The sequence below is a fragment of the Aegilops tauschii genome, chromosome 1, assembly GCF_002575655.3.
Source record: "Aegilops tauschii subsp. strangulata cultivar AL8/78 chromosome 1, Aet v6.0, whole genome shotgun sequence".
NCBI classification, from domain to species: domain Eukaryota; kingdom Viridiplantae; phylum Streptophyta; class Magnoliopsida; order Poales; family Poaceae; genus Aegilops; species Aegilops tauschii.
In genome coordinates, this window is record NC_053035.3 from 147,252,815 (window position 1) to 147,275,079 (window position 22,265).

General features: G+C 42.6%; 1 protein-coding gene across 1 annotated transcript; it reads right to left on the bottom strand.

The window, feature by feature from the left end:
* Positions 1-524: 524 nt before the first annotated feature.
* On the bottom strand, positions 525-3,870 carry LOC141039313 (uncharacterized). Its single transcript, XM_073506674.1, has 4 exons — positions 2,328-3,870; positions 1,312-1,346; positions 1,025-1,203; positions 525-940 (listed from the first exon to the last, which is right to left on the bottom strand). Exons 1-4 carry the CDS (start codon positions 2,369-2,371, stop codon positions 824-826), a joined length of 375 nt encoding a protein of 124 aa, XP_073362775.1. The 5' UTR covers positions 2,372-3,870; the 3' UTR covers positions 525-823.
* Positions 3,871-22,265: the final 18,395 nt, after the last annotated feature.

Here is a 22,265-nt window from a genome sequence, read left to right on the forward strand (position 1 = left end):
TGCGACCAGCGAGCGCTCAAATACGGAAATACGTACAGTAGAGCTAAAAAATACAATTATACAGGCGAAATTATTTTCGGTTCCAAGTACGTCCCACACAGTCAGTCCCTGCTAAACATTTCCGTTCGTATGTACATCCCACACAGTCGCTCCAAGGAAAACGTTTTCGTTAACAGGTACATCACACACAATTTTTTCCGTTAAATCGTTTGTGATAGCGTTGCCATTGCACACGATATTAACAACTTTATCATTTGCGTTATTGAATGCATCACACACAGTGCGTAGAAGAAACTGTGTGGCAAAGGCTGTCCATCACACATAGTTTTTATGTGGTAAACATTTGCGCAAGGTGGCCTAACACAAACAGTTTTCAAGAGAAAGTCGTGTGTGCAGTGGAGATTGATCGCACACGTAGTGGATCCTAGAAATGTTTCTGATCTCCATGTATATCGCAGACGTTTCACTTTCGCAAATCGTGTGCAGTGTAATCCCTAATTAATCCCTAATTTAAAAATCACATGTTTTGAATTTGAAAGTAGGCAATCACTTATTTCATATCCAACCATGTTTATTACAAATATACGTTCAACCACGAATGCATAATTCAATGCACAGATACATATACTAAAGAACTACAGGAGCACCAAGTAAAGAATGATGAACCACAGTTGTACTAAAGACTGTAAAGAGAGAGGCGAAAGACATCCTGGTTGCTGGAGAAGGTGAAGCGGAATGCCAATATTGTGCCCTCCTCCATGCGTAATGCGAGCACGACTCTAGGCCAACCCCTTGTGATGGCTGCCCGTCCATCCTTCACTGTCTACATTACGACTTCTCGATGCTCATTGTAGTCTGGATGAAATACTTTAACCTTCAGTGCGTGTCCACCAATCATGTACTTTGCGAGGTAATCTTGAGTGAACTGCTTCGGGAACCACTGGGAACGAAAAAGATTCAGACATTGTTGTCTAACAACTCATTATGGGCAGTAAAAAGAGAAGGATGTAGAGTTTGTAGTTACCATCCTACAGCTCACTGTTGTGTTGTATAGAGCATAAACAAATAATTTTCTTGCCACCATTCGTATCTTTTTGCTAATAATCCTTATCAGTTTCCTCACTTGATGCTTGTTCATCAATATGTCATTGCCCCATACGCAAAAAGGGTCGATGCATGGATCCTTGCCATGGGCATATGTACCTACAAGCAACAAGTCAATATTAGAAGCTAACAAGTGTCCAGGCCTGGATCTATATGCACTACATTATGGAATGACCGGGGGAGTACAAGCCGAGGGATGAAGCTAACCTCGACGGAAAATGGTGGCTACTCCCGTTGTTGTCCTGCATAAGTAGTGGAAAGGCATGATAAGTACAGCAACCTTAACATCAAACAAATATAGCAAAGGTAAACAACATCATCTCCAAATGATAGCTTGAATGTGTTGGTTTCATCATGCTGTTAAAGTAGATATAAAATGGAAGGCAATGTTACCGACAGCAGGCTTAACAACCATCAAATATTGCAATTCAAACTGGTATTGTTGAAAATGAATAGAACGTAGGTAATGCTTAAACATCACACTGGATAAATGTGTAAAGCTAAAATAAAAGGCATGTGTTAACTACACCAGGAATAACTGGAACCAAATATAGCCGTTCAAACTGGTATTGATGTAGTCGAGCGGCACAGTTCCGACTTGCACATAATGAACAACACATTGTGAATGACTGAAATAAACAAGGCATAAATGACCAGTATAACAACCAAATATAGCCATTCAAAACTGGACAAAGTCTCACTACAACCAACCTAACAAGCAAATACAGATAAACAGGGCATATGCTTGAAAACTGGACAACTCACTACAACCAACCTAACAAGCAGATAAAGATAAAGAAGGCATCTGCTTGATAACTGGACAAATGCTATAAAAAAGCAACCTAACAACCAAATACAGAGAAATAAGACATCTCCTTGATAACTGGACAAATGCTCACTGCAACCAAACTAAGAACCAAATATAGATAAACAAGGCATCTGCTCGATAACTGAAAAAATGCTCACTCCAACCAACCTAACAACCAAATACAGATAAACAAGGCATCTACTCACTATAAACAACCAAATATAGCCATTCGTGAAACTGAAGTGGACAATTCATACTTAAACATCACATGGCCCTATTGAACAATACATTTTTGCATAACTGAAAAAATTAAACACGGCACAGTTAAAGCACTGCACGACAAATGCTACTACAACAAAGGGTACGGGTTGGCAAGCTAGAAAAGGTAAGATTTGCTGATAGAATGTTGCCTCACATTTCATGGACGGGATCCTTCCAGTTGGAAGAGCACAGACCCATGGTGCGCTCTCTGATGTCACAGATGGGTTGTTTCACCTTGGAAGAACCTTCATCGGTGCCCTCCTCGTGGTCGTGGTCGATGAGATCTGACTAGGCAATTGAGGATCCCAAGCCGCCACCGTAGAACGTGTCCTTCAAAAATGACAAAATTGGCTCGATGGCGTATAAAGCTCGCAAATCCTTGACCGCTTGGCGGAGGAGATCAGCGGCAGGGTCGTCAAAGAAATCGGCGGCGGTTGAACCAGAGGGGTTGGGGATGGACCACTTAACCTGTGACATGGCCCGCGTGAAGCCGTTGGTGTGGACGAGCTTGATGTCGTAGCCAGCTTTCCCGAGATACAGTAATACACTAGCCCGCTGACATGAAGCCTTCGGCATGGCAACGTAGTCAACGTCTTCTCCGCGTGTTGCTCCGGGATTGACAGCTCGGGGCGAACGGCGGCCACCTCGCCAACGTCCGCCGGAGAGGCCATGATAAACCTCTTCTTGACCGAACGCTCGTCGGGCTCCCCGGGATACGTGGTCGAGCTTAGGCTGCAACATTCTGGAGCAGGGGATGTGGATCTGGCGGGGATGGACACCGTAGGCCTCATCTAAAAACTCAGCGGAGTGGGGCGACGGTATGGGAATCACTGGGTAACCTGAACTTTATTATCTAAGTTAGGAGGAACGGGCACACCGGTAGGGATTGGTGGCGGTGCCGGCGGCGGCCGCAAGCTAGGGTTCGAGGGGGGAGGGGGCGGGTGGGGGACCGTGGAGGGGGGTTGGTGTTTGAGGATACGCCACGGCTACTGAAAATTTTAGTAATGGTGGGTGGAGATGGGGGTGGACGAGGGAGGGCGACGGTTCAAATGCCTCGGCTACTGCAATTTTACTATAAGGTCGGTGCTGGTGGAGTGTGGGCGACGGTTGAAGTATGGCAGCTACTAAAATTTGGGTAAAGGAATTGATGTGGGGCGGGAGTGCCCAAGATTGCGCACGGTCCAATAACAATATGCGTGTATGATAATAAGGAAAAGTGGCGCGGAACCGCCAATTTTTGCAACGCTCAAGGCGGGTAGTTTGTTTTTTATATTTCTAGCTAGCTAGTCTATCGCACACAGTTCGTCCTAAGTTCCAAATAAACTTACCCGCCTTTAGCTTGCACAGGTGGTGGTTTTACAGCGCACTTGCATCGCACACAGTTAAGCCAGTACCTCCACTCTTTGCTTGCGCTTGCGCGGGCGTGGTGATTTTAGCGCACTTGCATCGCACCCGGTTGAGCCAGTACCTCCACCCCTTTGCTCGCGCTTGCGCAGTCGTGGTGATTTCAGCGCACTTGCATCACACACGGTTGAGCCACTACCTCCACCTTAATTTGCTCGCGCTTGTGCAGGCGTGGTGATTCACAGCGCACTTGTATCGCACACGGTTAAGATATTATACCCGTGTCCGTTGAGCGTCATTAGAGTCTTTGCAGCAAAAAATAACGTTAGAGAGGGTCAAAATACAGCCACACCAGCATGTGGCCCAAATATATATGAGTGAAAAGGGTGATCTGTGATGTTCAATATTCCAATGCACAACTTCGACCGTGCGGACCCACGGTTGAGCGCGTCGTTGAAGATCGATGAGAGGGGCGAGAAGTCAAGAACCACCTAGAAGTGGCCAAATATATATAGAAAAATTAGGGATATTTAAAACTTCAAATACACAATGCATAACTTTGGTGGCACCTCCCTCGCAAACCCGAAAGCACTCTTATATATATATATATATATATATATATATATATATATATATATATATATATATATATATATATATATATATCGCGCTATTCGTCACCCTGGGTGAGGAATTCTTATTCCTCACCCCAGCCTATCCCACATCCAGAGTTTTGAAACATAAGAAATAAAAACAGGTGAGGTAAGATTACTATGGGGAGGAAGAAACCATTCCTCAGCCGTATAAAAGGGAGAGAGGTAATCTTACATTATGCATGGCACTAAGCTACGTCCTGTGAGAAACTGTTATGGCGCTGCCATAAGAAACAAAGGTTGTGACGTAAATTTCCCTCATGCATGCTAAGTAAGTTATGGCGCTTGCTAAGTCTGCGCACCCGAACCACTGCCGTAAGAGACAATAAGCTCGCACGGTAACTTTACCTCCGCATCAAACTACCTCTATGTGCACGAGCTGCATCACATGATACTCCGTTCCTTTAAAAATATCTTTTTCTGCTCCTAGAGAAACAACGAGATAGTGATGCATTCAATTTGTGTTTTCTCCTTTTCGCTCAATAGTTTCATCTAGATTTGGTGTGATGGCAATCTCAGTTGTAATCTTTCTGGAGGTACCATTTCTGGAATTGCGTCCTCAATTACACAAAATATTTTTATTTGAATGGCATTCCTAAGAGAACCTTATTGTTAACATATAAACACACCATCACCTTTTAATCTGGGGAGTAGTATTATCTTTAAGGGCCTGAGGCTGAACTTTATTTAAACATTGAAGAATTTACATATCAGCTCAAAGAAAACAGAGCTAGAATTTACAGGGTCAGCTCTCAAGAAAAACAGAACTGGAACTCTATACATTGCCTCAGATAGCACACTGATTACACGACCCTCCTGGGAGAACCCTATACTCCAATACACTCACAGCAAGGAGAAAAAAGCAGGAACATGATTCTGAAAGAAAATGAAACTGGTTAGTAGAAAGCAAGGCTGCAGCTATTCTGCCATCTATAGACACTCCACAATACAGGCAAATGCAACTAATTTTATTTGTTCTAAGCAGGCGATTAGGTGCGCAGAAGGATGCATGGCACATCATTTATCAAAAATATGTTTTCTTCGAGAAGCCCAACTGATTTGCTCTGTGACTTTGAGAGCTGTTGAACAGCAAAATCAAATGGAAGAGTAGCCTCCGGAAGTCATGCGTTGCAACTCAAATAGGAACAAAACATTATTCCTGGGATAAACTCCTAGAAAGAATTTGGAAGCAAAATCAAATTTCCTTTACTCGCTAATTTTGGTCTACACAAGAGATCAATTAAACCAATATACTGTATTTTTTCTGTTCTTTATCAGGCCTTCATTGGCATGTCTACATGAACCAACAAGAAGCACATCCGGAAACGGGCTGCTAGTAGTGCTTGTTTGCTAAAGAAATGTTAAGCATGATTCAGGAATAAAATCACCTTTTTAATTGCTCTAAACCTCAATTTTAGAGCGTGGAATAGTTGCCCACTCCGCCATTCCCCGCTGCAGTCAGCGAGTCACCTCCTCTATGCTTGCCCATTGGTGGTTGATTTCAGGGCCACGTTGGGGTTCCGGTCACCTTCCGTGGCCTCTGTCCGCAATCTGCCAGATTTCGCTCACCTCGCCACAACATTCTTCATGTTCTGTTGCTGGTGCATCTGGAGGCATCGCAACGACGTCGTGTTCGTAAGAAAATGGAGAGTATTCCTAAGAAAATCAAATTACATATAGGAAAAGGAAGATTGCTACACAACTTCACAAAAGGAAGACTAAGAAGAATCAACGATATGAAGGAAAGCTGTATCTTTTCTATTCCATGGACAGTTCAAACTTTTCAGACCCTCTTCAATTCAGAATGGAAAGGCCATGCCACCAACCGGAGCCAGCCATGTGCTTCCCAAAAAGACAAATAATTGTGAACCAACATTTTGGAACTATTGACTCGATTATAGCTATCGGCATACTGCCAGGGTGAAAAAAGGTAATGATCAATAGCAGACTGGATAAGCTATCAGCGTACTGCCAGGATGAAAAATGGAAATGATCAATAGCAGACTGGATATATAACCATGTAGATGAATCAATATTAAACGGACGAAAAAGAAAAGCATGTCAATGTCACTATGCCAGTGTTACAAATGTATTAAGTCACATAGTAGAAATTGAATATACTTGAATGGACAGCTTTGCAAGATAGGAAAATGGGTTGAAGTTGAACAAAATCAATTCCTTACAGTATACATGAATCTAATGTAAAAATGATATGTCGATCTTCCGTATAGAATCCATGGTTACGATTTGTTTCAATAATGTGCCAAGTTAGATGGTAAATCTGCAAGCTTTGACGGAATGTAGAAACTTGGCAGATATGATTTTGTTTCAATGACAAAAGGCTGATGTATGTGTTAAATTTTCATAGCAACTAGCGGCATGTTAAGAAAGAAGAAGAAATAATCATTATCTCATGATAGATCAGAAATTATGCCTTAGAGACATGCAGAAGAAGAGCCAATTTTTTTTAAAAAAATTGTACATGATAATTTGGATAGATAGTCATCCTACATGCCAACGCTGTATTGAAGTGAAGGAGCATCTTTAGAACATGAAATTTGAGCGATAAATAAGGCAAACACTTATAATTGGAACTGAAAAATGTGTACCTCACAAGCATGCTGAACGTATCCCTGAATAAAACGGAAAGTATTCATCTAAATTGCACACAAAATCAGCATAGAGATATGAAGAGAACTAGCAAGCCCATAACATAGATTTGTTGGCAGGATTAACCTTACGTATCGAAATTTGATGTCAGGAGATGAATTTCTGAAACAACTAACTGCAAATGCTAGGTTTGCTCGCCACATAACCCCGAATGGAAAACAGTAACAAAACCTGAACCAAAAAAAGCCTAGCAGGACTCAGGATTTAGCACGCCACCGTACCCTGACGTTGAAGCCCACTAGTGTGCTCCGCCCACCATATAACCACCAACAGCAGTGCCGAGGCCGGCCGACGCTTGCTGATGCCACCCGTCGAGCCGGCCGCAGGCACCCAAAGCTTGAAAACCTTTGGGTAAAACAAAAACAGTCTTAGAAATTTTCCTAGAAAGGAACGGCTTAAAGATTCACGTACACCTAAAGCATACATCTTCTTCTGCTCCTAGATTTCTTGGCAGAATTTGAATTATTGGTTTGCCTGATAAATTCACAAAACATAAAGCTAGCATCACCGATATAAATCTTATCTTAAGAATAGCATAAAACAAAAAAATTCGGAAGGTGAATATTCTTTAGTTGAAGAAATATTGCTTGTATGTATGCGCAAATTTTGATTAACACAAATTTACAGAGAATTAGCATTGTCAGCTAGGTACAGGCTGATTCTTTATGCACATCACTACTAACATTCAATCAAGTCAGAACCATCATTTTTTTACTTCAGGATGAAAATTCGTGAAATTTAGACAAAACCAAATCAGAGAGAGGATTCACATGTCCCGTGAAAACAAAAGTTGATCTCAGCTAGATGGAAGTCTGATACTCTACTGTTGTCCTTTTTCTCCGCAGCCTTGAGCTCCTCCTCTTCTTCTATGTCATCCACACGGCCTTCATATCCTCTGCTATGATCTCCACCTCCTCCTAGAATTGATCCCACCGCTAGGAGCCCTTCTCCAGCATTACCTCCATCACCCGAGCTTCTCATTTTCCTTTCCTTTCCTTGGTCTTCTTCCTCTTTCCCAGCACCGCTCCCAAAAACCAATAACCCTAATCCCAGAAATTCAGAAGTTCATGGAGGAGGATACGGGAAGAGATGAGGAGGGGGGTCTTACTGATGATAATACCGTCGACGGTGAAGAGGGACGCCGGAGAACGCCGTCGTCCTGCCGAGCTCGCCCAGATCTTGCACCGCCCACGGCGCCTCCGAGTCGCTACCACATGAGAGAGGTAAGGGAAGTACTCCACGCACAAGAGAGGTAGTCCTCGCCGCCGGGTCGTCCGTCCGGCGCCGTCGCTGCCGCCGCCGCCGCCGCAATGACGAGATGTGAGGGGCCGGAGGGAGATAGGAACGGACTGGAGGAGTGGGCTAGTTTTTTTTTCCTTCTGACATTTGGGGGAGTGGGCGACCAGCTAAAGTTTCCCTCGAATTAAAATTACATTGGCTGGCGTTTAGTCAAACTACCATCGCTCGGTCGATCGACCCGGGTGAGGAATTACTTATTCTTCACTCAGGGTCACTAATAGACTTTCTATATATATATATTAGCACTATTCTAATCACGATCAGAATAGTTATTCGGATCGCGATCGACCCTGTAGGGCGCGGAGATGTTCCTAGATTCAGCCCACCCGAACTTCCCGTAAGAGAAAAAAGTTTCCTCGGCGGCCCACCTTATCCACTCCCCTCCGCATCCTCCCACGATCCCTTCCCCACCAACCTCCCGCCGCCGCCTCCCAGGCTCTGGCGCGCCTCCCGCCGCCCCCTCCCTCGGCCCGGACGCGCCTCCGCCGCCGCCCACCCTGGCCCCGACGCGCCTACGCCGCCGCCGAGGCCTCGACCTAATCCCCACGCCCCCTCTAACCTCCCCTGTCAGCGCCACCCCCGCCTCCATCACAGGCAACAGGCGCCGCCGCCACCACCTTCCTGCCCGGCAACAAGCACTGCCGCCCCCACCTCCCTCCGGCGGCGGAAGCACAGCTGCCTCCGTCTCCCTCCCCGGCAGACGCGCCGCCGCCCTCACCTCCCTCCCCGGCAGACGCGCCGTCGTGCTCCACCTCCTGGCCGGGCCGCCGCGAGCCTCCACCTCCAGGCTTCCCGACGACCCCGTTCGATCCAGCCCCAGTTGTTTCAAGATTTATCCGGCGCCTCCCTGCAGATACTTCAATACATAGAAATAGTGCCCCGCCATCCTCCCTGCTCTGCTAGGGCCCGACGACGCGTGCCACCAGATCCTCCCCGCGCCGGAAGCACTCATCGGGAGCTCCACACCGCCGGGCATCCCCCATGTAGCAGAGGGCGCCTCCCTCCGTCAGTCCAACCCCGACGCCTGCCGCTAGCCAACCTGCATCAGCACCGCGGAGCAATTCTCCCCTCAACCCCTCCTATCCCACTGCACAACAGCGGCAAGAACCAGCTGTGGCTATTTTTGTAGTGTGATTTTTGTGTAAAAAAGTAAGTTTATTCTTTGATGCGAGGATGGTTCCCTGTGCAAAAGGATTGCAGAAGAGATTTCTATTTCCTTGTAGTGTTGTGTTTTTTTAGGAGAGGAAAAGAGAAGTTCAGTTTCTCTTCCGGGATTTCTCTCCGGTCCAGGCACACAACACGCTGGAGTCCGCTGCGCAGCTGATCCACTCAAATACAGCAGCAACATCCGTGGAGCTCTTCTCGCGACAGGGAGCCTACAGCGGAACCGGAGTGGTTCAGGGGCATATCGAGCAGACTCTTGGACCCGGAGGTTTGTCTGTCCCCTTGTGCAGAGGCAGAGCAGAGGTTTCTCGCCGAGCGAGTGAGCGATCGATGCATGCACGTCAAGTCGCCTGCAGCAGATAAACACAAGCGGAGGTTCAGACGGCTGGCTGTTCGCCGTGCCAGGATTCACTCGTGCTGCTTTTGTAAAGGCTCCAGAACTGCTACTCCAAGTTAAGATCGATAGGATGAAACTGTGGGCAGCAAGCAGCAGTTACCTGTTCAAACCAGCGGTATAAGCTGACTCCTCCAACAAGACACTAAATTTGATGATTTGGTCCTTCTAAACTGTGTGGTGTAGGCTATGGCAGCAGCACCATTTTCCTCTTAATTGTAACTTTTGTGTTTCTGCTACTGCTAACAGAGGAGAAGAATGGCCAGCACCGAGCCACTGCTGCTACTGCTTGTGATTGCTTGCACAACTTACCAGGAAGAAGACAAAACGAAAAAATGATGGAGTAAAAGAGATAAAAAAGTAGTGTGCATACATGGTGTGGATAAGAAACGTGTGGTGTTTGAGAGGATAAGGAATGTATGATACTATTCAATGATAAAACTAGGAAACGTTCTATTTGACTAGTGCTCAGAGTCAACTATAAAGCTTGTATTTTTAAACTCCGATTCACACTAGAACTTTATAAAAAAGAATTCAAATTTATTTGCTCTAATGTTACTGCATGCTCTAATGTTTTCACTGCTTACAGTTCAAAAACAAGAACGGTTAAAGTTCAAAATATGAAATACTTGACAATAAAGAAGAAAAATAACATTCAAACAAATTAAAAACTTCGGTGAGATCAACAAGCAGATTTCATTCAATCTCTCACTTCAAAACACATGGAAAAAACCATGTAAAACTTACATGATAAGTTCATCGTTAAAAAAAGACGAAGTTCAAATGAGAACAAAAGGAAGAAAGTATCACTAGTGAGCACGCCTTCGTGCTGGTCATTGCATACCCCCGCATGATGATGATGGTCGTGTGACCCTCTTTCCCAAATGAATCCTGTTTTCAAAAATAACCTATAGGTCGAAATTTAACTAATGGATAAGTTCGCTGTTTATTTCATAAACCAAGAAGTTCAATTATAAAAAAAATATGAGAAGTTCAAAAAATACAAATGTAGAAGCTCAAAAATAATAATGGAGGAAGAAGTTGAAAAAAATTCAACTTAAAAAAACATTTAAAAATAATATATAAATGATTTTCCAAATTTTAAAAAACTAGAAGTTCAAATTAAAATAACAGAGCGGTTTGATGTTTATAGAAAAATAGAATTTTCCCGTTACTAACCAGAAACTAAGAATTTCAAATTTTAAATATGGTGAAGTTCAATGCCTATAAAAAATCAGAATTTTCTCGTTATTAAAAGAATAAAACTCAGAAGTTCAAATTTTAGAACATCTTGATGGTTAGATGTGTGTTAAAACCATGCGAGTGTATGTGTGTGTAGGTGCGTGCCAACACAAAAGTTCGGATGAGGAAAAGGTAACAAAATGAAACCTAAAAATATTCATTGCAACAAGTTTCCCCCAAGAAGGAACACACCACCGAAATATCGACGTGGCTAGGAAAATTTAAAAACCGATTTTCCCCATTCTATAAAAACTAGAAGTTCAAATTTAAAATAATGGCACAATATCATTGTTTATATAAAAAAGCATTTTCCCCGTTACTAACCAATAAAACTAAGAAGTTCAAATTTAAAAAATGGTGAAGTTCGATATCTATAAAAAATTCGGATGTTTCACATTGTTCAAAAATAAAACCAAGAAGTTCAAAAATTTAAAACAAAGAGGTTCAAAAAACTCGATTTTCCTCGTTACTAAATAATAAAACTAAGTAGTTCAAATTAAAATAACAGAGAAGTTCAAAGTTGATAAAAACCTCTGATTCTCGTTCTAAATAATAACTAATAAGTTCAAATTAAAAAAAGGGAACAACAAAAAAAGTTTTTAAAAAGAGTTTCCCTGTTTTTTTTAAATTTGGATTTTCTCCGATTCTAAAGATATAATCAAGAAGTTCAATTTTAAAAAACAGAGTAATTCAATGTAGAATGAAAACTCAGTTTTTCTCCTTACTGAAGAATAAAACCAAGAAGTTCAATTTATTAACGTGGAGAAGTTTGATATTTAATTAAAAACTCAATTTTTTTGGTTATTAAAGAATAAAACAAATAAGTTCAATTCAAAATAACGAAGAAGTTTGATGCTTGTAACAAAACTACAATTTTCATATTTCTAAATATACATAAAATAAATTCAAGTAAAAAAGTTAGAGCGGTTCGATATAGAAGTTCGATGATTATAGAAAACTCAGATTTTCCTCGTTATTAAAGAATGAAAACAAGAAGTTCAAAAATAAAAAATAAGAAGTTCAACTTTTAAAAATAGAACGCTTCAAAATTTCATAAAAAATGATTAAGAAATAAAACTAGGAAGTCCAAATTAAAAAGATGGAGAAGTTCGATGATTATAGAAAACTCAGATTTTCCTCGTTATTAAAGAATCGAAACAAGAAGTTCAAAAATAAAATAACAAGAAGTTCAACTTTTAAAAAGAGATTAAGTAAATCAGATTAAAATTCATAAAAAAACTCTGATATTTCCATGTAACCGAGAGAAGTTCAGATTGATAACTGCCAGAAGTTCGTGTACTACACGGTGTGCATTTTGTATTAAAAAGGAATAAAAAAGCAAAGTCTAAAAGTTTCGTTGTTATAAGTTCAAGTCCTCCGTCGAAGAAAGTTAAAAAAATTATTGTAAAAGAGGTTTGTACAAAAGCAATATCATTTGTGTAACATGGACGAATGAATGAGAAAATTACAAACGAAAATACATCACAGAAGTTCAACGTGAAAACAGCAGGAAGTTCGACTACTATCGTGAATGAATTTTAGATGAAAAACTTTTAAAATCGTCGCGAGTATGACAAAACGATCAACACGGGAAAGTTGCGTGTTTACATCAGCTTTCCACCGGCATAATACTTGCTCAATTCCGGTAAGTGTTCTGGTGAGTGTACGGATAGCGGGGCAAAAAAATCACGTGAAAAATAGAGTGAAGTTCAGGTACACACGCCGAGAAGTTCAGGTTCTTCACGCGGTGCATTTTCGAAGAATCTGTTTCGTGATAAAGGCAGAACGAATGATCTCGTCGTTTTCGAAATTACTTGAAAACGGCTAGGAATCAGAGAAAACCATCAACATGAAAAAGTTTCGCATTTTCCGTAGCTTTTCAACGGTATATTATTTGCCCCATTCCGATAAAGTTTGTAAAAATTACGGCAAACATACGTTTTTAGCAATTTTCAAAATTGACTTAAAACAATAAGGAATTGGAGAAACAATATATACAAAAAAGTTTCGCATTTCCTCAAGCTCTCCAACGCCATATCATTTGCTGCATTCGGACGTTTTCTAAAAATATAGATAAAAAATATGAACTCGATGGAGCTTGTACTGTTTTCTAAATTACTCTTAAACCGTTCAAAATTAGAAAAACTTTCAACATGAAAAAGTAGCGCATTTTCATAAGCTTTCCAACGCCATATTATTTGCCTCAATTGGGTTAGCCATTTAGAAATGGCATCGAAAATATGAACTCGGCTGTTCCGTTTGCGAAATTCTACGATTTTCCAAATTACTCTTTATCCATAGGGAATTAGAGAAAACTTTCAACAAGTGGAAGGAACGGTTTTGTAGCAGCTTTCCAACGCCATATTATTTGCCTCCTTCCGATAAACAGATTAGAAATGCGATCGAAAATACGTTTCACGTTTTTTGTGTTAGAAAAAAACGGCTTTCAAAACTGCTCTTAAACCGCTTACATTTTGCCAAAAATTTTACTTGGGTCATGATGCTGGTGTCCATAGCTTTCCAACGGTATATCGCAAGCCTCATTTGGGCAATGTTGGCGGAAGTTCAACCTAGCACTGGGAGAAGTTCACGTCGAACAACTCAGGCAGTAAAATTGCAAAAAACGCAATTTCATCACGACCCGAGAGCAAAATCCGCCAACGAGCGAGATTCCTATTTAAAACCGGTATTTAGTTGCTAAAAAACGTTTCTAGATTACACTAACATCATATAGAACACGACTAAACAGAATAATTCACGGGGGAAGCCACGGTTGCGTAGATAGCCCGAAGGTCGGGTTCGTACAGAGGGAAGTCCAGGCGCATTACTCAGGCAGTTCAGGTTGTGATCAGAATATTATTCTGATCCCGTGATCAGAATAGTGTTTATGTATATATATATATATAATGACATAATGTCGTACCTAGCTAGGATGTTTGGCCCACCACCTCCCACTTTGTGTCAGCGGGGCAGATGCACGTAATGATCGATACTTTGGTCATACATGCATGTCGCCATGACCTACCATAAGACGGACCAATGAATCTATCGTTTGGTCAAATGACAGTTGTTGTTGTCGATAAACCGCTTGGGCTAATAGATTGAACCATCATAAAAATTGCACGAGAGGGACCACAAAACCAGCACCTCTTGCATGCGGCCCAAAATGATGTACGTTGGGAAGGGGTGTGTGTGTGTTTTGAATACAGTATAATGTACAATTTAGATGTGGTGCCTACCTCTCGATACAGACAACAACCATGAAGGCAAGGTAGTTAAGGACAAGATACACAGGGTTTGATGTAGGTCGAACCCAGCAAGCCGAGCATGTGGGAGGGAATCCTGACAACGGATGAGCTCGAGCTTTGGTTGAGCGACATGTGACGATGATCGGCCCTAACACGAACTAGGAGGAATCCATTCATGGCCAACACACACCCCTCATTATCGGTCAAAGCGATGATATATATACACTCGGGGAGCCCACAGATATGTGTGTCATCACAAAAAACCGCACAAGGGAGACGTGGTCGATTAGAAGACACCGTATACACTGCATGCGGCCCGAAAATATGTATGGGTACGGTGGTGTATGATGTGTTTAAATCCCAAATGCACAACTTCGATGGGCCACCAACTACATTACAAACCGAACACCGTACCCGACTCCAAGCCTGGTTCAATACGGATGATGTTAGTTTCCCAACTTTGAGGCGGCGGCGGGGGGGGGGGGGGGGTCGTCCCATGCATGTGCTCAAACATTATTTTGTCTACAATGGGACACATCTATATATATCTATACATCTATATCTATACACCTATATAGTGTGTGAATAACTTTGAAAGTTCGTCGTTGGATGAAGCCAATCCGACGGTACGGAGATGGCAAATCCAAGCACTACTGGCCGTTGGATATCATCTACATTCCCCCAGATTCTGCCACATGTACAATCTAGAAGACTCCGTGGCTGAACTTAAGCATAATGCACAAACCTCAAAACACAAGCACTTCTCCTTTGTTCTCTAGAATCTTCCATATCTTAATTGCCCAAACTTTTTTTTCTAAATGAATTGTCACTTTTTGTTTTTACCTTTACAATGCACAATTCCATGAATCTTAAAATAGTTTTTTTAGAAAACTAATTGATTTTGGATGAGATGAACTATAAGAATTAAACGAACATCGACATCATGCATATATGACTCAAAGCTTACATGCAATAGTGTGGTATTTATTCATAATTTGGTTACCAAATCTCATGCGTGCAATGCACGTGTACCTTACTAGTATCAATAGGAAACCATCATGGTTAAACCCTTCTCATTGTTGGGTCAAAGGGATAGATTGTGTGGGCCCCCCTAATTGTTGGTAAAGGATAGTATATATACCTCGGGGAGCGCACAGATATGTGCCGCGTCTATAAGCCGCACAAGGGAAGCATGCTCGAGAAGAACACCCTGCCCCCTATACCCTGCATGCAACCTGAAAAAGGTTTATATAATCGCGATGACAGGTCAAGTCAACCATTCTTTAATTTTTTAGAGGAAAACATAACCCATAAAAACATAGTAGGTTTATATAATTGCCATGACAGGTCCAGTCAATCATTCTTTAATTTTTTTAGAGCAAAAAATAACCCATAAAAACATAGTCTACAAATTAGCAAAACAAGGATCCCAAGGTTTATATAATTGCCATGATAGGTCACTATAGAGATATAATATATCTCTATAATGACTGTGTGATGGCATTTAAATGAAGCTTGAGATATGCAACTTCCCACCGGGTCACCCATCCTTGGACCACTCTAGCCCGAGCACGCTTAACTTCTGCGTTCTATTCGACTAGGCTAGCGGATGGGAAGCCGGCCCTTGCTGATAAGAATTGCCTCCTTGCCTTTAAGGCATTTCACGATGGTCACCCTATGGGACCTACTCCCTCATATCACACACATTTGTGCTTTTAGAAACGGTGTGGGATATTTTACATGGCCGGTGTGTCGCCGCTAGCCTTCAATGAGCACTGACGCTAGTAGCGGGAAAACGATGGGAGAAGAGGCGGGAAACCGATGAGAGGAGTGGTGAGAAACAACAGCCTGTTTTGAATGAAAACCTAGTAGAGAAGGAAGCGTGAGCTACACAACACATGCGCACAGTGCTTACCCATGTACTGCATGTGCTGTTGAAAGGGCTCAGGGTTGCCGTTCGATCTGGGAGCATCCAACGATGCACACGTACGATCCATGGGGTTTGGGTTCCGGCCAATCAGAATGCATGACTCAGATCGCGCGCGCAGCAGGGGGAGAATATCATACGGAAACCAACATTCGGTGGAAACCGGTGAAAACCACGAGAAAAAGATGTTTTGAAGTTTCAAAAAAAATTTGAAAAAAATGCGGGATGTTAAGAGGATGATGTTTTATTGCCACACAAAATTTCAAGTTGAAACACATTACGAGATGTGATCTATGAAAAAGACAAAATTAGCATTGAATAGTGCTGAATAGTAATGTCACTATTAGGGCTGAATTTATCTTTTTCATAGCTCACATCTCGTAATGTTTTTCAACTTGATTTTTTGTGTCGCAATAAAACATCACCTTCTTAACATCCCACATTTTTTTTCAGATTTTTATGAAACTTTAAAATATGGTTTCCCCGAAGTTTTCATTGAATATCGTCTTTCGTGAGTGAACCGTGTGCTATTTGAAAACATTTCGTGAGAAGAATCTCAGTTTTTAAATCCCCATAAATCCAAAACTAAGACGAAAATCATGAAACCTGGCATGGTGTCAGGACATGGCACTTATATGTCGAGGAATTTTTTCATCAATTGTGGCGCAAGTTTTATTACAAGCCTCTTACAAACCGGGGCTTCTCTCAAAGAAGCCTCGTGGTTCTGATAGGGAAACGTGCCCCCCTTGTGGGCGAAACTTAATCACTGCCTCTTTTCGCCTTGTATTTTCTTCTACGGGCAACATGGAACGACATGATATCCGTGCTGAAATTCAAACTTATTCAGGGTTCGTTTGGCCTTTTTATACACTAATTGAGTTTCCTAGGCATTTAATGTCTATAATTCAAATCTGAACCTCAAATACATGTTCCAGTTCACCAAAATGGCTGGGTGCATGTTTAGGTCCCGTGCCAGGAATGAGACGAATTACGACCGTACCCGCGTCCTGGCTCGTCCTCAAACATTTGGAATCTCGGTTTTTAAATCCCCGTAAATCCTAAACTCACCAGAAAGTCATCAAAGGTGGCATGGTGTCACATCATGGCACATATATGTCGTGGTAAAAACATTGTCCAATTTGGGCCAAGCTTTATTACAAACCTCTTACAAAAACCGGAGCTTCTCTCAAAGAAGCCTCGTGGTTCCGATAGGGAATCGTGTTCCCCTTGTGGGCGAAACATAATCACTGCCTCTTTTCGCCTTGTATTTTCTTCCACAGGCAACATGGAACAACTTGATATCCGTGCTGAAATTTAAACTTATTCAGGGTTCATTTCGCCTTTTTATACACTAATTGAGTTTCCTAGGCATTTAATGTCGATAATTCAAATCTAAACTACAAATACATGCTCCAGTTCACCAAAATGGCTAGAAAAATTATACATGTGTGCTTGGGTGCATGTTTAGGTCCCATGCCAGGAATGGGAACGAATTACAACCGTACCGGTGTCCTGGCTCATCCTCAAACATTTCGAATCTCGGTTTTTAAGTCCCCATAAATCCAAAACTCACCAGAAAGTCATCAAAGGTGGCATGGTGTCACATCATGGCACATATATGTCGTGGTAAAAACATTGCCAATTTGGGCCAAGCTTTATTACAAACCTCTTAGAAACCGGAGCCTGTCACCAGAACTCTTGTGGTTTCAATAGGGAAACGTGTCCCCTTGTGGGCCAAATGATAATCATTCCCTCTTCTTGTTGGGGAACGTAGTAATTTCAAAAAAAATCCTACGCACATGCAAGATCATGGTGATGCATGGCAACGAGAGGGGAGAGTGTCGTCTACGTACCCTCGTAGACCGTAAGCGGAAGCATTATAACAACACGGTTGATGTAGTCATACGTCTTCACGATCGACCGATCCTCAGCACCGAACGTATGGCACCTCCGCGTTCAGCACACGTTCAGCTCGGTGACGTCCCGCGAACTCACGATCCAGTAGAGCTTCCGGGAAGAGCTTCGTCAGCACGACGGCGTGGTGATGGTGATGATGATGCTACTGACGCAGGGCTTCGCCTAAGCACCGCTACGATATTACCGAGGTGGATTATGGTGGAGGGGGGCACCGCACACGGCTAAAAGATCAATGATCAATTGTTGTGCCTTGGGGTTCCCCCTGCCCCCGTATATAAAGGAGCTAGGGGGGAGGCGGCCAGCCAGGAGGAGGGCGCGCCAAGAGGGGAGTCATACTCCCACCGGGAGTAGGACTCCTCCTTTCCTAGTAGGAGTAGGAGAAGGGAAGGAAGGGAGAGAGGAAGAGAAGGAAAGGGGGGGCGCCTCCCCCCTCCTTGTCCAATTCGGACTAGAGGGGGAGGGGGCGCGCGGCTGCCCTGGCCGCCCCTCCTCTTCTCCCACTAGGGCCCATTAGGCCCAATATACTCCCCGGGGGGTTTCGGTAACCCCCCGGTACTCCGGTATATGCCCGAAACCTCCCGAAACACTTCCGGTGTCCGAACATAGTCGTCCAATATATCGATCTTTACGTCTCGACCATTTCGAGACTCCTTGTCATGTCCGTGATCATATCCCGGACTCCGAACTACCTTCGGTACATCAAAACACAAAAACTCATAATACCGATCGTCACAGAACTTTAAGCGTGCGGACCCTACGGGTTCGAGAACTATGTAGACATGACCGAGACACGTCTCCGGTCAATAACCAATAGAGGAACCTGGATGCTCATATTGGTTCCTACATATTCTACGAAGATCTTTATCGGTCAAACCGCATAACAACATACGTTGTTCCCTTTGTCATCGGTATGTTACTTGCCCGAGATTCGATCGTCGGTATCTTAATACCTAGCTCAATCTCGTTACCGGCAAGTCTCTTTACTCGTTCCGTAGCGCATCATCCCGTAACTAACTCATTAGTCACTTTGCTTGCAAGGCTTATAGTGATGTGCATTACCGAGAGGGCCCAGAGATACCTCTTGACAATCGGAGTGACAAACCCTATTCTTGATCTATGCCAACTCCACGAACACCATCGGAAACACCTGTAGAGCACCTTTATAATCACCCAGTTACGTTGTGACGTTTGGTAGCACACAAAGTGTTCCTCCGGTATTCGGGAGTTGCATAATCTCATAGTCATAGGAACATGTATAAGTCATGGAGAAAGCAATAGTAGTAAACTAAACGATCAAGTGCTAAGCTAACGAAATGGGTCAAGTCAATCACATCATTCTCCTAATGATGTTACCCCGTTAATCAAATGACAACTCATGTCCATGGCTAGGAAACTCAACCATCTTTGATCAACGAGCTAGTCAAGTAGAGGCATACTAGTGACACTATATTTGTCTATGTATTCACACATGTATTATGTTTCCGGTTAATACAATTCTAGCATGAATAATAAACATTTATCATGATATGAGGATATAAATAATAACTTTATTATTGCCTCTAGGGCATATTTCCTTAATTCTCCCACTTGCACTAGAGTCAATAATCTAGATTACACAGTAATGATTCTAACACCCATGGAGTCTTGGTGTTGATCATGTTTTGCTCATGGAAGAGGCTTAGTCAACGGGTCTGCAACATTCAGATCCGTATGTATCTTGCAAATCTCTATGTATCCCACCTGGACTTGATCCCGGATGGAATTGAAGCATCTCTTGATGTGCTTGGTTCTCTTGTGAAATCTGGATTCCTTTGCCAAGGCAATTGCACCAGTATTGTCACAAAAGATTTTCATTGGACCCGATGCACTAGGTATGACACCTAGATCGGATATGAACTCCTTCATCCAGACTCCTTCACTTGCTACTTCCGAAGCAGCTATGTACTCCGCTTCACACGTAGATCCCGCCACGACGCTTTGTTTAGAACTGCACCAACTGACAGCCCCACCGTTCAATAAAAACACGTATCCGGTTTGTGATTTAGAATCGTCCGGATCAGTGTCAAAGATTGCATCGACGTAACCTTTTACGACGAGCTCTTTGTCACCTCCATAATGAGAAACATATCCTTAGTCCTTTTTAGGTATTTCAGGATGTTCTTGACCGCTGTCCAGTGATCCACTCCTGGATTACTTTGGTACCTCCCTGCTAAGCTAATAGCAAGGCACACATCAGGTCTGGTACACAACATTGCATACATGATAGAGCCTATGGCTGAAGCATAGGGAACACTTTTCATTTTCGCTCTATCTTCTGCAGTGGTCGGGCATTGAGTCTGACTCAACTTCACACCTTGTAACACAGGCAAGAACCCTTTCTTTGCTTGATCCATTTTGAACTTTTTCAAAACTTTGTGAAGGTATGTGCTTTGTGAAAGTCCAATTAAGCGTCTTGATCTATCTCTATAGATCCTGATGCCCAATATGTATGCAGCTTCACCGAGGTCTTTCATTGAAAAACTCTTTTTCAAGTATCCTTTTATGCTATCCAGAAATTCTATATCATTTCCAATCAACAATATGTCATCCACATATAATATTAGAAATGCTACAGAGCTCCACGCACTTTCTTGTAAATACAGGCTTCTCCAAAAGTCTGTATAAAACCATATGCTTTGATCACACTATCAAAACATTTATTCCAACTCCGAGAGGCTTGCACCAGTCCATAAATGGATCGCTGGAGCTTGCACACTTTGTTAGCACCCTTTGGATCATATACAACTCTTCTCCAGAAATCCATTTAGGAATGCAGTTTTGACATCCATTTGCCAAATTTCATAATCATAAAATGCGGCAATTGCTAACATGATTCGGACAGACTTAAGCATCGCTACGGGTGAGAAAGTCTCATCATAGTCAACCCCTTGAACTTGTCAAAAACCTTTCGCAACAAGTCGAGCTTTGTAGACAGTAACATTACCGTCATCGTCAGTCTTCTTCTTGAAGATCCATTTATTTTCTACGGCTTGCCGCTCATCGGGCAAGTCAACCAAAGTCCACACTTTGTTCTCATACATGGATCCCATCTCACATTTCATGGCCTCAAGCCATTTTGCGGAATCTGGGCTCACCATCACTTCTTCATGGTTTGTAGGCTCGCCATGGTCAAGTAACATGACTTCCAGAATAGGATTACCGTACCACTCTGGTGCGGATCTTACTCTGGTTGACCTACGAGGTTCGGTAGTAACTTGATCTGAAGTTTCATGATCAATATCATTAGCTTCCTCACTAATTGGTGTAGGTGTCACAGGAACCGGTTTCTGTGGTGAACTACTTTCCAATAAGGGAGCAGGTACAGTTACCTCATCAAGTTCTACTTTCCTCCCACTCACTTCTTTCAAGAGAAACTCCTTCTCTAGAAAGGATCCATTGTTAGCAACAAATGTCTTGCCTTCGGATCTGTGATAGAAGGTGTACCCAATAGTTTCCTTTGGGTATCCTATGAAGACACATTTCTCCAATTTGGGTTCAAGCTTATCAGGTTGAAGCTTTTTCACATAAGCATCACAGCCCCAAACTTTAAGAAACGACAACTTTGGTTTCTTGCCAAACCACAGTTCATAAGGCGTCGTCTCAACGGATTTCAATGGCGCCCTATTTAATGTGAATGCAGCCGTCTCTAAAGCATAACCCCAAAACGATAGCGGTAAATCAGTAAGAGACATCATAGATCGCACCATATCTAGTAAAGTACGATTACGACGTTCGGACACACCATTACGCTATGGTGTTCCGGGTGGCGTGAGTTGTGAAACTATTCCGCGTTGTTTCAAATGTAGACCAAACTCGTAACTCAAATATTCTCCTCCACGATCAGATCATAGAAACTTTATTTTCTTGTTACGATGATTTTCCACTTCACTCTGAAATTCTTTGAACTTTTCAAATGTTTCAGACTTATGTTTCATTATGTAGATATACCCATATCTGCTCAAATCATCTGTGAAGGTGAGAAAATAACGATACCCGCCGCGAGCCTCAATATTCATCGGACCACATACATCAGTATGTATGATTTCCAACAAATCTGTTGCTCGCTCCATTGTTCCGGAGAACGGCGTTTTAGTCATCTTGCCCATGAGGCATGGTTCGCAAGTACCAAGTGATTCATAATCAAGTGATTCTAGAAGTCCATCAGTATGGAGTTTCTTCATGCGCTTTCCACCAA

Bases quoted from the DNA above. Each gene is read 5' to 3' on its own strand.
- LOC141039313 (XM_073506674.1), bottom strand. From the start codon at position 2,371: ATGGGTCTGTGCTCTTCCAACTGGAAGGATCCCGTCCATGAAAT. The intron at 1,204-1,311 runs GTTAGCTTCATC...TGTTGCTTGTAG, and splicing joins AGCCACCATTTTCCGTCGAG to GTACATATGCCCATGGCAAG. The intron at 941-1,024 runs GTAACTACAAAC...TTTCGTTCCCAG, and splicing joins CAACAGTGAGCTGTAGGATG to TGGTTCCCGAAGCAGTTCAC.